Source organism: Oryza sativa, chromosome 1, assembly GCF_034140825.1.
Source record: "Oryza sativa Japonica Group chromosome 1, ASM3414082v1".
NCBI classification, from domain to species: domain Eukaryota; kingdom Viridiplantae; phylum Streptophyta; class Magnoliopsida; order Poales; family Poaceae; genus Oryza; species Oryza sativa.
In genome coordinates this window covers 33,304,372-33,319,753 of record NC_089035.1, presented here as the reverse complement: position 1 = coordinate 33,319,753, position 15,382 = coordinate 33,304,372, and the positions used below count along the sequence as shown (strand labels likewise).

General features: G+C 39.2%; 2 protein-coding genes across 3 annotated transcripts; one reads left to right on the top strand and one right to left on the bottom strand.

The window, feature by feature from the left end:
* Positions 1-4,787: 4,787 nt before the first annotated feature.
* LOC4327150 (photosystem II reaction center W protein, chloroplastic-like) lies at positions 4,788-5,566 on the top strand. Its single transcript, NM_001406303.1, has 2 exons — positions 4,788-4,934; positions 5,044-5,566. Exons 1-2 carry the CDS (start codon positions 4,868-4,870, stop codon positions 5,349-5,351), a joined length of 375 nt encoding a protein of 124 aa, NP_001393232.1. The 5' UTR covers positions 4,788-4,867; the 3' UTR covers positions 5,352-5,566.
* Positions 5,501-15,049, bottom strand: LOC4327149 (alpha-mannosidase I MNS4). Of its 2 annotated transcripts, none has more exons than XM_015763855.3 (17): positions 14,841-15,049; positions 14,052-14,171; positions 13,864-13,956; positions 13,055-13,141; positions 12,420-12,510; positions 11,219-11,274; positions 10,713-10,785; positions 10,156-10,265; positions 9,680-9,730; positions 9,096-9,139; positions 8,739-8,820; positions 8,545-8,658; positions 8,244-8,323; positions 7,454-7,589; positions 7,058-7,128; positions 6,741-6,975; positions 5,501-6,329 (listed from the first exon to the last, which is right to left on the bottom strand). In XM_015763855.3, exons 1-17 carry the CDS (start codon positions 15,015-15,017, stop codon positions 5,940-5,942), a joined length of 2,010 nt encoding a protein of 669 aa, XP_015619341.1. In that variant the 5' UTR covers positions 15,018-15,049; the 3' UTR covers positions 5,501-5,939. The 2 variants fall into 2 exon arrangements, with proteins under 2 accessions (XP_015619341.1, NP_001393231.1); NM_001406302.1 differs by having other exon boundaries at positions 5,539-6,329; positions 9,096-9,184; positions 14,841-15,046.
* Between the last annotated feature and the right edge of the window lie 333 nt (positions 15,050-15,382).

Sequence of the window (15,382 nt, the reverse complement as noted above, 5' to 3'; positions counted from 1 at the left end):
TTTATGTAATTTTTATATAATTGTTTAAATCATGACACTACTTTCTCAAGTTAAAACTTGATCTCTACATGTTGCAGAAAAAACAATAAATTAAACTTTAGTTAGTTAAAACTAAATTTGTTTTCTTTGTTATAACTTATTGAATTTAAATTTAAACCTATATGATTGTAAAGTGTTATATCACATATTAATTTATTTGAGAGGATGTCCCAAGCTTAGAATCGTTTTACACTTAATTAAACCGCGGCTTTAGAGTCCACGGGAAGAAAACTGACTCGGTTAATTTTCTCAGTACGTGTAACGTGTCACGTGTGCTTTTGCTGATGTAAGTCGCGTCACGTGGAACTATTATACTAGTATTATCGCCAAGTGGTTGGTGTGTTGAGCTTGAGTAGACGCGTGCGCGGCATGTGAGACCTTGTCGTCGAGCGCTAGGTAGTAGTATAGGAATTGATTAGATAACTCGATATTAATTGGGATGGTTAATCAGGTTAGATAATGGTAGGCGGTAGCGATTGGTCAAAAACGAGCGGAGTTTATGCTGCTGTGGGTTTGAGATAAGGATTTTGGAGGAATAGTAGTATGTACGTGTCCCGTCCATCCAAAGTATTTTACATTAGACTTGTTTTTTAATCTCTTGCTAATGGGTGGTGTCATATATGAACTCCGAAGATTATGAGTAGCTTTTCTCATTTCTCAATCGTGTATCGTCTCCGTTCATGCAATTATGTGCCACACACTCTGACAACGCGTTAATTAGGATGTAAGTGCTCTCAATAAACCAATCTCTCTTGGGATGGCATGCTGGAAGACATTGATAGTCTGGTAACCAGATTTAGCTGAGTCCATTAATTTATTAGGAAGTCTTTCCACTTAAAAAAAAGTACCTTATATTTTAGTACCATGGAGATAGTAAATACAGTGGCCGTCTAATGGACATTTGAAACCGTCACGTGTTCCATGTGCACTCCCCTTTCCCACGTGTGGATGGTCGATCTGCTTCTGCTTGATGTTGATGCAATCTGCCAGCTTGAAATTGTTCTAGAAACGTACGCTCGAGGCCTGAGGTTCAATTTTCACTACGAGGCCATTTTTCCACCATGAAACTGATGATGCTCACAACTCTAAGTTATAATGGGCTGGCTTAATTAGGTCCACTGCTGGAGAAAGATGCTTTACTCTCGGTTGGTAACCCCCTGTAGTTCCGGTTATATAACCGGCACCACGTTCTTTACTCCCGGGTGAAATAACCGGGATTAAAAATTATCACAAATACATCACATATTCACTGCACACAAATCAAATACATCATAGATGAATCACAAATCAAATCCATGCAATGAATTACAAAATCTAAAAAAAAAATCTCAGATCCAGCAGAGGCGTAGGCCGCCGGCCGCCGCCTGCTGCACGGCCCTCCGCGCCGGCCGGCCGGCGCCGTGCAGGCTACCGCCCGCCGCACCTCGCTAGCTCCCTCGCGCGCCCGCCTGCTCGCTCGCTTGAGAGGATAAGGCAGAGGAAAAGAGGGAGGAAAGGGAGGGGATAAGGAAAGAGAGGAGGAGGATAAGGGAAGAGGTGTGATTGGTAGAGGATAAGTCCGACGGATTATATACTATGCGCCAATTTTTTGTCCTGGTTGGTGTTTCCAACCGGGAATAAAAAGTAGGGGGCAGACACTTTTGCAACCGAGAGTAAAAATGATCGTTACCAACCGGGACTAAAATCATAAAATAGTTATGGGCTTTTCAGCCGGGGCTAAAGATAATTTTTAGTCCCTGTTTTTAAAGAATCGAGACCATTGTGGATTTTGGCCGATCCGACAAAGATGGTCTCCAGTAGTGATCATAGTCTAATTCTGATCCCCCTACTTGCATTTACACCTACCTTTTATATTTCAGCACTAGGCGACGTTCGTGTGTGCGCGTGTGTTCATCTAAAGGTAAAAGGTGTGTGTATGTGTATGTATATGCAACAAGAGGTGTGTATGTATATGTATATGTGTATGAGTATTTTGAAAACACGGCGGTTTGGGAGTTCTGCTTAGCTCCAGTGCAGATCCAAATCTCGTTTTCGGGTTCAGGGCATACGTGATAGTTGGTTTGATTCTGCAACCAACAAGGATAAATAATAAAATGAAGTTAGAACACGATAGCCGATCGATCGATAGGCCGATGACGTATCGTACCGACCTAGCTGATGCGATCTGACCAAATCGGCTATTAGGTATGAGATAATCAAGAAAAAACAAACCCTAAACATGCTCCATCGGCTGTAGATGCAATCAAACAAATAATCCCTAATCTGATCTTTCTCTGAATTGTGAGCAAACGGTATAGATCGAACCTAATCGAGCAGTATGGATTGCTCATAAATTGGATTTAATAGATTGGAGATTACATGTGTTTATATCATAGCTGCACACAATACTTAGGTTAAAAAGATACCGTATTAGCTATTACTCCAATAAATCCTTACAAAAGTACATCAATCTAGGTAAATATATCCAGAGAAAGCTTGTTATATTTAAATAAAGTGATATACTCATATAAAGAGCAGATACGATATGAAAAGCATGATTAAAGTAATTAAACATAGCAAAACAGTCATATCATGTAAGATCGGCTGAAACTTCGATTATACATCTATTGGCAATCAAGAAACAAGTTAGTTTTTATGATTCTAAGCACGACTTAGTAGATCAAATTTAACTGATGCAACACTAAGTATAAAAGAGAAGCATAAAGTCTAAACAACTAAGATTTTAACTGATTTTCATGGTGGTGATACCTCAGCTAATCTAAACCGACAAAAACAATTTAGCCGATGCTAACAAAACCCTATAAAAGGGCTCGGCTGATATAGGTAAGTTGAACCATTGAGTTAGATTAGCCATGATATTTGATAGTCAGCAGTTTTATAGGATAGATTAGAACATCTAAAACTTAACAAGCCATACCTCTTGCTAGAAGATTGAAACCGATGCCCTAACTCGAAGCAAGAACTTGTCGAGAAAGTTGAAAATTTAAAAAGTGTGGCGGTGCACCGAGATTATTATTGAACTGTTGTTGTTTTTCTTACAATATCTTGGGCATATATTTATACCCGTAGTATAAAACTTGTCCATATCGGACACGACTCAAACTTTATAGAAATAAACACACTAGCCCATTGTGGACTCTAACATAGATTTCTAAAATATAAAAAGGAAAACCAACTCTTACCCCAATTAATAGATACAATTGCTGTATTTTGGACTCCATCCTTGTATGGCAATAATTTTGAATTCTTAACCCGAGCTTGACATGAACTCAAAACCAGTATGTATCGACGCTTGATTCTGTATCGGCCGATACGGTTCCCAGTCGATGCACTGCACCGTTTTGAAACCATTTTAGCTCTTCCAAATACGCTTTGGATCTATATTTACCCTTTCGTATTTTACTAATTTTTATTGTTAACAGTTCTGTTTCCAAAAAAAAAAAAGGTAGTTCTCATATACTACAATACATACTAGCAAAGAATAAGATTCGAACCGGTGGAATCACAGTGCACAACTACACGTTCGAAAAAAAAAGAGCAGTGCACAACTACACGTTACATAGATGCTACTCCTATTAATTATACTCTGCTAGAAAAATAATATGGTGGTATTGTATCTGGCACACCCTCACCGACTCTTTACCAAGTACTACTTCATGTACTTCAATTAATATTAAAAATATTTATATTCTATATGTTGGTTATATCTTATTTCATGTTTAAAATACAAGTTTATTATCCAATACATATATAGGGACAATTTGTTCTAAAAAACATCACAATAAATTTAGAGAAAAATCTATGAAATGCCATTGATAAGCATTCAATTCCAAGAAATGTTATCAACAAGTGTGAGTTCCATGAGATGCCATCGTACAAGCGACTTTGTCCCAAAAATGTCATCGCTGTTAGAGTTCCGTTAGCGATTCCCAGTTAAGTGCTATAGGATGGATAGTGTATTTGGCGGTGCGGGATGGATGTAACCCTAGCGACAATGATATTTCTGGGACAAAATCGTCTGTACGATGGCATTTTATAGAACTTGTACTTGTCGATGACATTTCTTGGAATTAGACGTTTGTTAATGACATTTCTTTGATTTTCTCATAAATTTATTTTAAACAATATTACTCCCTCCGTCTCAAAATATAAGAAGTTTTAGAGTTGGACACGATTATTAAAAAAGTAGGTAGAAGTTAGTAGTGGAGGGTTGTGGTTGAATGAGTAGTAGAAGTAGGTGGTAAAAGTGAACAGTGGAGGGTTGTGATTGGTTATGAAGAGAATGTTGGTGGAGAAGTTGTTATATTTTGAGACGAATCCTAAGAGCTAAAAGTTGTTATATTTTGAGATGGAGGGAGTAGCATATGGAGTAACTTATACTTTAAAGCACGGACATTTAGCTCATGCAAACAACTGGACGGCAGAGAAAAGAAAGAGCAAGAGTGAATAATTGGCCTTAATTCGTAGTATATCTGCGCTAGAGAAAAAAAATTCTGGTTTAGCCCGCTACACTACTTGGCCCAACTGAATCCGCTGCGCAGACGTCCACTCATTCGTTTCCGGCGTGGCATCAGCATGTCCATGTGGCGACTGCGGGTTGGCCACGACCGGATAGGCCATGCTCGCAAGGATAGCCACTCCCGCGCCTCACCCAATCCCGGTGGCGCCAGGCGATTCGTGGCCACGCCAGATCGATCTCGCGGATAATTTTGACATATATCGCCTTAAAAGGGAAACGCCACCGACGCGAGCCACACACACGCGCGTTACACACCACTCCCCAGCAGCGGCAAAGCAGCCAGCGAGAGATCGAGGCAAGGCAACCGCCATGGCCACCGTCAGCGCCGCCGCGGCGACCTCCGTCGTTGCCCGCGCCGTCCTCGCCGGGCCACTTGGTATGGCAACTTCAGTAATTCCATGCCATGCATGATCCATTTTGCACTGGTCGTCGTCGTACGTCGTTGTGTCTGAGCATGGTGATGAGCGTGTTCTGTATGTGTGCAGGGCTGCCGCAGATGAGGGCGAGGAGGAGCGAGAGGGTGAGGTGCAACTACTCCAAGGAGGCGGCGACACCGGCGGCGGCCGTCAAGGGAGCCGGCGCGTCGCTACTGGCGATGGCGGCGACGGCGGCGCCCGCGATGGCGCTCGTCGACGAGAGGATGTCGACGGAGGGCACCGGGCTCAGCCTCGGGCTGAGCAACAACCTGCTGGGGTGGATCCTGCTCGGGGTGTTCGGCCTCATCTGGTCGCTCTACACCATCTACACCTCCGACCTCGAGGAGGACGAGGAGTCCGGCGGCCTCTCGCTCTAGAGAGCCTCTATACATGTAAACATGGTGGTTGTGAACGGTGTAATTTGAGGAGAACGTACATGGCTGTGTTGTATCTAAACTGTTCCTATTCTGAGAGATGTTTTAGCATCAGATAAAGTACTTTCTCCATGGGGGATTGTGCACGCATCTGGCAACTTAACAAGATAAATTTGCAGAACTCAGTTTTGGATGGAATCTGGCCCATGTATGAGTCATTTGGACATTCAGTTTGTTGATTGCTCTAGTGTACAATACTATACAGCCGCTATTTGATCAGAAGAATCTATCGGACCAGTACAAAGTTACAAACAGAATGAATCAAGGAATGCTCGTTCTAAATTTGTCAGAAAGAACACAGCTGATGCCTTGTGGTAAATCCAAATGTTGTGTATCGAGACCACAGATCCACTCAAGGGTAGTCCCATTGCGAGATTTTTCATTTTCACTATAATTCAACTGTGGTCAGGAGGTACTGATCTATGGGCCTTGTATCAACACTTGTTGTTTTGTAACCTGACGTGCAGACTTGTAATATGGTAAGCCCTGAAATGATGGTATCCAGTTTAAGTGAAAGTTTTCGTTCCTACATTAGGTCAGGTATCTTCCTTCGGTCGGTTGACTACCCTGAGAAGCGATCTCTTTGTCATTGATTTCTTTCTGTTCAGAGACGCTCTCAGTTTCCTTAACAAGATCCTCGGGGTGGGATGAGGCGCCGGCAGTATCAGTCCCTACAGACTCAGCAGTTGCCACAATGTTTGCATTGTACTGACTTCTGCCCGACGTAGGCTCCTCAGTTTGGCTTGCGACTGGATGCGATATCAATATAACAGAACTTGATTGAGCTTGGACACTGGATTTGATCACGTGTGATTCATCAAGATTCTCACTACTTCCAGAATTCTGCTGTATTGAGTTATCCTCCTCGGCAGAGTATGATATGCCAAGTTTCTGGGCATGAGTTAATCCTGGACAAACTCCCTAACCCAAAAAAACATTGTGGTTAGAAAAAAAGACTAAGCTACTAAAAATGGATACATCATCTAACTTTTGCCTATGTATTACACGATGATCAATGTGGTAACATTCATAGAAGATCCTCTTAGCAAGCCAAGCATTTCAAATAATGCCCGAAAAATTAGGCCTTCCAAGTATATCAGCTAGCTAGCGCGGTACTCCAACTACTTATAGTTCATGTTGCATTGCAAATCTTATCAATTCTGTGCAGCAACGAAAGGTTTGTTGACAATTTGATGTTAACATCTCCAACCTATATGTTTCATCTGATGCATCACTTGGACAATGCAATCCATATGATTCCATTTTTCTTTCAATAATGCCTATAAATGCAGTGTAAAAAAAACCGCAAATCAGATATGCAACAGACAATACCTTGATGTACCCTCTTGTCGTAGACAAAATATTGGATAAAGATTGATCGGAAGGTGTTCGACTATCATCGAACGGAACAGAGTTTGCATTTTGATGCTTATTAGAACTATCACCGGTACCATATCCATGGCCTGCAGTACCATTGCAGAATGCTCCAGCATACAAGCAATGCTCATCTAACAAGGTTATCTGAGGAGTAGCAGGCAACAGATGACCTTCTGTACTAAATATGTATCTGCAAAGTTGATTTACAGTAAGCAGGAAGGATGCGTCTGAATAAACAATTGAACTTATTGAATCTACGGCGTCGTACTTACTTATATGGCCCATTTTCAACAATATTATCAGGGCCTGCAGCTAAATCAAAAAGAAGCCAGAGATATTTGACCTGGAATGCGCTAATAATTAATTAGATTTAACCAACAATAGAGAATAGCTCAACGAAAATATGCAGTAAATTGTTGCATTGCTGGTTATTTAGGCAAAGATCTAAATATATTTGCAAGTTTCAGTTCCCTTGTGTTTGCTGATGCTAAATACCTTCCAAAATAAGTGCGTAAATATTTAATGCTAGTATACTAGTAATTATGCCAAGGAATGCTAGTTAATGTCGCATGTTACAAAGTTACTCCTAAGTTTCTGGCTATATCTGTAAAGCTGGTTCATGAGAGAAATCATGGATGTAACCACATTATATTAGAAAATAAACTCACTGTTTCTGCAAGGAAAAAACTCTCCATGTGGTCATCCTGCTGGTGGGTTTCTACATCTGAAATATGGCAGTAACCACATGGACATTTAGCACCATATTGAAGGCTTGCTAATATATCCCTTCCAACATCAAGGTACCTGCATATTAAAGCTAAAACATTAAATCCAGGGCACAAAAGTATTAAAGAGGGCACAAAAGCTTAGTAGAGTCAGTTAAAAAGCATATACATTTATTCATGACAACTTTAAGTTACTGTTTGTGTTTGTAACTAATAATCCGGTCAAACCATTGATACTTTTGTCCATATCAGCATGCCATAAGGAAACAATACGGGTGCGTTTGGATCCTTCGCTTACTTTACCTAGCCAGGCTAGATTTATCTAGCTCCTTTGGGCTATAACCGATATAAGCAAGACCTCTCATTTGGTTAGCTAGCTTTTACTGAGTCAAATGGGTAGTTACACGAGATCTACTACGCGCACTGCGTTCGTCGGGCAGGGAGGGGGGGGGGAGCCGATTCGGCTCTCCTCATCAGGCAAGTTTTTTCAGGTAGTTATGGGCTTGATTGCCATCAAAAGCTAGGTTTTTTTTTATCTTCTACCAAACACTAAACCTTGCCGGGCTAGGCTAAATTCAGCATTGCTCGAGATCCAAACGTCCCCTGCATGGCCACATATTGAACCTCGCTCAAATCTCGTTTCTTTTCACCATTGGGGAAATTGCATTTAAAAACCTAAGAGCATTATTAAAAAAGAATAACTTCTATTTTCACCTTGTAGATAAAGACACACCTATAATCTCTAGTAGCCTTGAACAGCCAATATGTGCTTTCAATCAATTCAGGCCGCAGCGGGTAGCTCCTTTGTCCATTCTGTGAAATATACCAAATGGTGGGGTTAATGATAGTATAAATAAGTGGCACGTACTTTGTGCTTCAACATTTTGGTGCCCCAAACTTTATAATCAACTCTTCAACCAAAAGCTCAACGGTTCATCGTTCTGTTTCAAATCTCTTGAAAAAGAATGATTCCATATGAGGCTCACTGCTTATAATGATCCTACCCAAAGTTTTTTTAGTAAAAAGTTAACTACCTGAACAGTGGATGTAGCAAGATTAAACCCTTCTGGGGTGAAGCCATATTTTTTCCATACACTGAAGAAGGCAGCATGAGTTCGAATGGCAGGATCAACATCTCCAGCTAACACCTTAAATCTAAGCAGAATAAGAAATCATCTAGAATGTGTGCATCATTTTTTTTTATCTCTGATATACGAGTAATCCAAACCTGAAGTCCTGGCCAGAATGCCTGGAGACTGTTGAATAGTGGCCAAACAGTAGCACCAGAATTCATATTTACCTCCACATACCTGGAATTAAAATTGTAGGTTTTTATTTGAAACTTGACAAGAAAGCAGCTGAAGAACCTCTAGTGTAACATGTACAATTAAACTATGCAATCATCACCCACAGCTAAAAACATGATTGAAAATATGTACTTATGCCTCTTAAGGTTTCATATCGAAGGCATAAATACAGACAGATTTAATCCATTAGTTTATTCACTGAGTACTAGCTAAATATCCTCAAACAATCACAGGTCACCTGTAATTCATTCAACACTGCATTAACAGGATATTTTTACCAGGGATCATGATGGAGATAATGCATGGCAGCCTTGTAAGCCTCCTGAAATATATACAAATATTCTTCATCTCCAAATAATAAATACGCCTGTTGAGTGTTGACACACAAAACTGTTAAAATACATTTAAAACACACAAAAAAAGGGAAATGATGAGATAACCAGGTAGTTGATGACCCAAGTTTTGTGCATGCTATAGGAAAATAGAAGCATAATTTGAAAAGTCAATTGTGGATGCTCATTTTATTATATTAACAGTAAACAACTAACAATAGCTAATAGCTTTCAATACAATCCCTGACTAGCTAGTTATACACATTATGCAATGGAATACAACACTGCTATAGCGCATGCACTATATTGAGAGGGGGTAGGGAGATGAACTCTCTTATTTGGTCGATGATGATACTGGATTGGTGAAACGAAGGTGAGGAGACAGCTAAACAGTTCATTTTTTTCATGACCTTTAAAAGATATGGGTATATAGACAAAAAAAAACCTGTTTATTATAGTACATGTATGTAACAGTTCTGAAATATACAAGGTCTGAAATATGCAATGCTATAATACAGTGGATTCCTTACCTTTAGAAGATACTCATAGAATGAGTCAATGCTTGTGCCAATTCCTGCATCCTGCAATTAGGGATAATTCCACTGAAAATACTTCATGATGATAATTGATCAATAATCTCATAAACTAAACATCGCATAAAATTTGAAAGCACATTTTGCTTGTTTATGTACCAACCATATAGTGACAATTATATTAGTAAATTGTAAGCATAGTCACTCAAGAAGCAAAAGGGAGCTTCTTTGGTACATGGCAAAATGACTATGTATCCAGTCAACTGAACCTATCAGTCATATATCAATTAATAAACAAAACTATTAGGTCGCTCTGCCGAGAAGAAAAAAATATCCCTAACAGTATGTTGCATGCCTACACATATGACACGAGGTAGTTCATTCTACAACAAGACGTTTGCATATCAGCAACACAACGCAAGCGATATAACATCTAGTTTCAAAACTATCACTGAGATAATGAAAGTTAATACCTTCTGTGTCCATTCACCAGTAAATACATTTATATGGGCACCAACAAGGTCAAGTTTCGACCTGCGTGCCCATATTCCACGCACAGAGTTTTTTGTAACTCGTTCATAAACTGCATCGTGACAATCAGTGAGTTTAACAAAGAATAACAGACTGGCGATAAGAACTAAATTAGTGTTCAGAGGATAAACAACCAAAACTAATGAAGCATGAGACAATAGAACAATAATAATAAACATGATCTCTATGGGGACTAGGGAAGTTCATGGTCAAAGATATGCATAAATTTGTTCTGAACATCTAACACACAACGAATGGACACAGATGTTGACATCACGACTCAGCACCTTAAAGGACTTGTTAAGTACCAGTAAGGATACTTTCAGACTATTCAACTATAATATTTCAATTCCATAAAAAATATATGAGATTTTAAAACATAAACTACCAAAAAAAGTAGGGGCACCTTTCTAGCACATGGTAGCTATTGTAGTTGTGTAATAATGTAGAATACATGATATAGAGATCTTCAACAATATAATATATTGTCAATACTAACCGCTATCATTAGTCAAACGACTCAGGACACCAAATTCCAGTGTCAAAGTGCCACCACCAGCTGTTGAAGTTATCTGTTATTACTAAAATGCTGTGTCAGTAATTAATCTCAGGAATGTTTATGTCCATCTAATAGCCAGGTACAATTTTCTACTTTCAACGCTTGTACTGATGAACCAAGCATAAACATGGGAAATTAGACATGGTTGATGGGATAGTACTTGGTATTTAAGTTCTAAATGAACAGAAGAAAATTGAGAAGTCTGATAAATGTGTGTGTGTGTGCGCACGCGCGTGTGCCTCTCGTATATTATTTATGTGGTTACAAAAGCAGTAGAATATTTCAAGTTAAATCATTCCAAAGTTACTTAAGCAACAGCGTAAACACTTGGAATTTGGAATTATGCTAATCTCCATATCGACCATAATTAACATGAGTCCAAACTCTGGGCCTGTTCCTGATTGCAAGCTCTATAAACAACAAAACGTAGGACAAAATAAGCTTGCCTTGCTTTCATTTTCATCGACTCCATACAATAAATTTACTGATCCAAATGGAATACCTGCAACGAGAACTGCACATGTTAAGCAGAACAGGAAGGAAAGAACATATCATGATGCTAAAAGGATGAAAAAACTCTTCTATTACTCCTTTGCCATTTGAATAACTCATGGGATACTTTCCATCGAAAAGAAATGCTCAAATGTCGGCATATTTTATTAAGCGTGCAACGTGCATGCGCTCTAGTGTACATGCATATGTGCATATACTAGGTAAAACCCCGCGTGTTGCTGCAGGAGTTTAATATGATAGCAATAAGTAGAAATAATGTTTACATCAAATAAGTAGAGATAATGTGTAAGATAGCTAGACGACATAAGCTTACATAAGTTGATATGGTTTATAGTAATTTAAATAGTATATAGAATGATGATAAGGTGATGTGACTTTATGAGAGAAGAAAAGGAGGGAGTTAATTTGGACCATAGATTAATCATCTAATGGCTAAAAATAATTGAGGTGATATGACTTAAAGAGAAAAAAAAAAGATAAAGATAATTTGGACCATAGATTAATCATCTAAGGGCTAAAAACAATTGATGTGATATGGCTTAATGAGAGAAGAGCGAAATAGCATTAACTAAGTGAGGATGAACTACATATGTATATAGTAGATATTATAAAAAATGATGGAGAGATATATTTAAATATTATGTGAATTATATGGGATGATTTAACATTCTTGCATTTTAAAGCTCTAAAATTTAATAAATATAGAATTATAGATAATATAGCATGCTTGCATGATGTTTAAGATGTAATAATTGTTAGTTGAGAATGATGTGGCATCTTTGTATGTTGAGCTTTAGGATTTAGTGGGTTGCAACTATATAGTAAGATATGATTAATGGATATCTGTTTTAGCTTGTATGTGAGGGTGTATTTACTGCGATGGAACATGATATTTTTGTCATTATGTTCAGTAGTCCAGTTATAATCCCAAACCATGGAAAAGTTTGTTACACAAACAGCTTTGGCTGAAAAAGAAGAGTTTGGTTCGATGTGTGTTTTGGTGGGCTGGGGGTTGAGAACGGTGGTGATTGGGGGATCAAATTTCTGATATGATACATAACATATTAAGATATTCCATTGTTTCAAAGAAACATGTGTGAGTCCACAAAGTAACTAATAGACAACGTAGTAAACCTGTTGGAGTGTCAAATGCAGGTAGCAATCTTTGAGCTAAGTCAGCCGCTAAATGAAGCAACTGATCATCATAAGATTGAATTCTCATTCCCTGTCAACAAGAAGCTAAAATAAATATCGGAACACTTCATTGAGTAAATCTTGAGAAAGTAACATAGAAGGTTAGGAAGATTGAGACATCTTCTTATTGTGCACTTTCTTATGAATGTAGGTTATAACTGAATACATCAGCATGATCATATTTAAGATATAACTAATCGTATGTGCCATATTAAAGAATTATTCTAACCAGCCGTATTCTGAAAAGAACCTATTATGGTCAATATGTTGAACAGGCAGAAAGGCACCTTTCTACCATGCCACACCTCCATTAACATCACAACAGTCATGGTGTCAATAAGCTTGCACGTTATCAATATGGTCTTTCAGAAGTGGTTTCGTGTTACAGCACAGGTATTCCTTTGCTCCAATCAGATTTTCATGTCCCACTTTAGTATATTTGGTTTGCATACAATTTTTCAAGTTCTACTTAAAAAGTTTGTGTTTAAGATTAACAGAAATTTAGCAAAGATCATCAGGAAAATCAACAAGAGAAGTGGTAAACACTGGCAAAAAAAAGGACCAGACAAACATACAGTTGCATAATCACTGGCAATCAGGTGAGCTGATAGCAGACCCCCAAGAATGCGTATGTTGGTTTCAAAAACAGAGACAGTTTTATTCTGCATATACAGCGAGGAAACATGATTAAGAAACAGAATCATGAATGTAAGTTGTAAGCGAACACGTCAATCTTCGCACAAGTAAAATAAGTAGGCTAAGAAGAAATAGAAAGATCAAATATATAGATGTATCTACAGAACACATATAACATACTTGGTGCTAGAAGATTATGTTCATTTCAAATGCAAAACTGGTATTTCGAAAGGAATGTTAAAAAAACATACAGTGAAAAGTTATTAGACCAAAAAAAAGCAACAGGACTAACATTTATTCCTTAATGCATTGAGATCCCTATCACCAACCATAATAGATTGTGAGTCATACTGTAAGAAGCACCATATAATAAATTAATCTGAGAAAGGCAATATTGAAAGCCTTGCAACATAACCAATCTTCAAGACTGATCTATTGGACTATGGTACAAATAAGAATCTCTCTAAACTGTCAAGCATAATGTTTCTTCATTCTGAATCAATGAATATGGCACGTCAGTTGAAACCACCCAACATGGCATATTATCTGCTTCAATATTCACGTAATACGCTAATCCTAAATTATAAAGTGCTTCAATCTATAGGACAGACTGAAATACAAGCAAAAAAGTACTGTATATTTATCATATGTCAATAATGGTTGAATGGTTAATTAGTTATGGTGTCACCATGGTGTGTATTAATTAATCTATGCAATTAGTGAAAAAAATTGTAAATTGTTTACTTACAATATCAAAGCGGACATTCTTACCAACCCACTCCACGGCAGCATCAAATCTCTCCTTATCCCCTAGTAAAGCCAAGGTATCCAAAGAGTCTATCTGTTTAATGAATAAGCATTCACAAATCATGATAATACATGAAGGCAAAAACTGATAGGAAATGTGCATGAGGAAGCAGTTTTTTAATTGCTTACAAGAGTAAGTGCATAGCCACCAAGTGAATCTTCTCCTTGGCAACTTAAAGGCCGCAATTCATCAAGTGGAAAAGCATGTTGCATGTACCCATCAAATGCATGATAGAACATATCTTTGACCTACATAAAAGACATTTCCATATGAATACTAGATTCTGCACATGTTAATTGTAAACAAGATGGCGTCTTGTTGAAGTGGAAGATATCTCTTAATGAGGTTTGGCATCTCACCATCAATTAGAGGAAAAAAAAAACTTAGAACCACAAGCATTACCTCTGTTACAGCAACCTAATATAACTACTATACCAGTCAATTTGGCTCGGTTGTACAAAATCCAAAAATTCAAGTGTGGTAAGTTTTGTGCTAAAAAAATCCTATAATACAGCATATCTCGTTGTGACACACATTCAAAATCAACCTAGCACTGAACTTTAGTCAAAAGCTTTCAGCAAAGTCACCAGTGGGAACTACTAACAGTCGGAATGCCTGGCGTATATAGCTAATCGTTCCTGGAGTAACCGTGTAACGATGAATAATTGAGTATGATCAAAACCGGAAATGTGATAATTAACTAAGCATACTAACTAAACCGGTCGAATCGCCGAGTCCGCCGCCGCCCGATTGCAAAACCAGCCCAAATCGGTTCGTGAAGAGTTATGCACCAGCAAATTAGCACCAACACGCAACATCCGAACTAGACAACGCCTCCGCCGCAGCTCAGGATCACGAAACTAGCTTACAACAAACTGGAGCTAGGAGCGGGCGGATCTGAGGAGCGCGGGCACTACCTCGTCGCGGAGCCGGCGGGCCTCGGAGGGCGTGACGCCATCGGCGAAAGCGGCGCCGGGGAGCAGGGCAGCGGCGATGAGGGCGGCGGAGAGGCAGGCGAAGGGGAGGAGGAAGCCTTGGCGCCGCCGCCGCCGTCGCAGCGCCGGCTGCATCGCGTCCGGGCCCGAGGTGGGCATCGGGATGGTAATAATGATACAGAGCACGCAGCACGCAACGCTGTACGCCTTCGGTAGATTGGTAGAATCGTACTGCGGATATTGGGTAATTTTTGGACTTCCAAGATGCAGACACGATTCGTGGAGAATGGGCCGACGGCCTAATACCGGAATAAGGTAGGCCCATGACCTTTTTGTACGGACTGGGCTTGAAACATTGTTTTTGTAGGGCGTAGCACTTTGAAAGCAGTAAGTCTATTTTGCCTTCACCTCCTACTTCCTCCGTTTCACAATGTAATTATTGAATTGCATTGCTCAACCGTGAACCTAGGTATAATGCCTCACCGGCTTCCTCATATTGAATTGCATTGCTCAACCGTGAACCT

What these genes read in the sequence shown, in the direction of transcription:
- LOC4327149 (NM_001406302.1), bottom strand. Translation starts at nt 15,017, where the DNA reads ATGCCCACCTCGGGCCCGGACGCGATGCAGCCGGCGCTGCGACGGCGG. An exon ending in TCGTTTGACTAATGATAGCG is followed by an intron (nt 10,266 to 10,712) that starts GTTAGTATTGAC and finishes GTCACGATGCAG; the next exon opens with TTTATGAACGAGTTACAAAA. An exon ending in TATCTCCATCATGATCCCTG is followed by an intron (nt 8,821 to 9,095) that starts GTAAAAATATCC and finishes TTTTAATTCCAG; the next exon opens with GTATGTGGAGGTAAATATGA.
- LOC4327150 (NM_001406303.1), top strand. Translation starts at nt 4,868, where the DNA reads ATGGCCACCGTCAGCGCCGCCGCGGCGACCTCCGTCGTTGCCCGCGCC. An exon ending in CGTCCTCGCCGGGCCACTTG is followed by an intron (nt 4,935 to 5,043) that starts GTATGGCAACTT and finishes GTATGTGTGCAG; the next exon opens with GGCTGCCGCAGATGAGGGCG.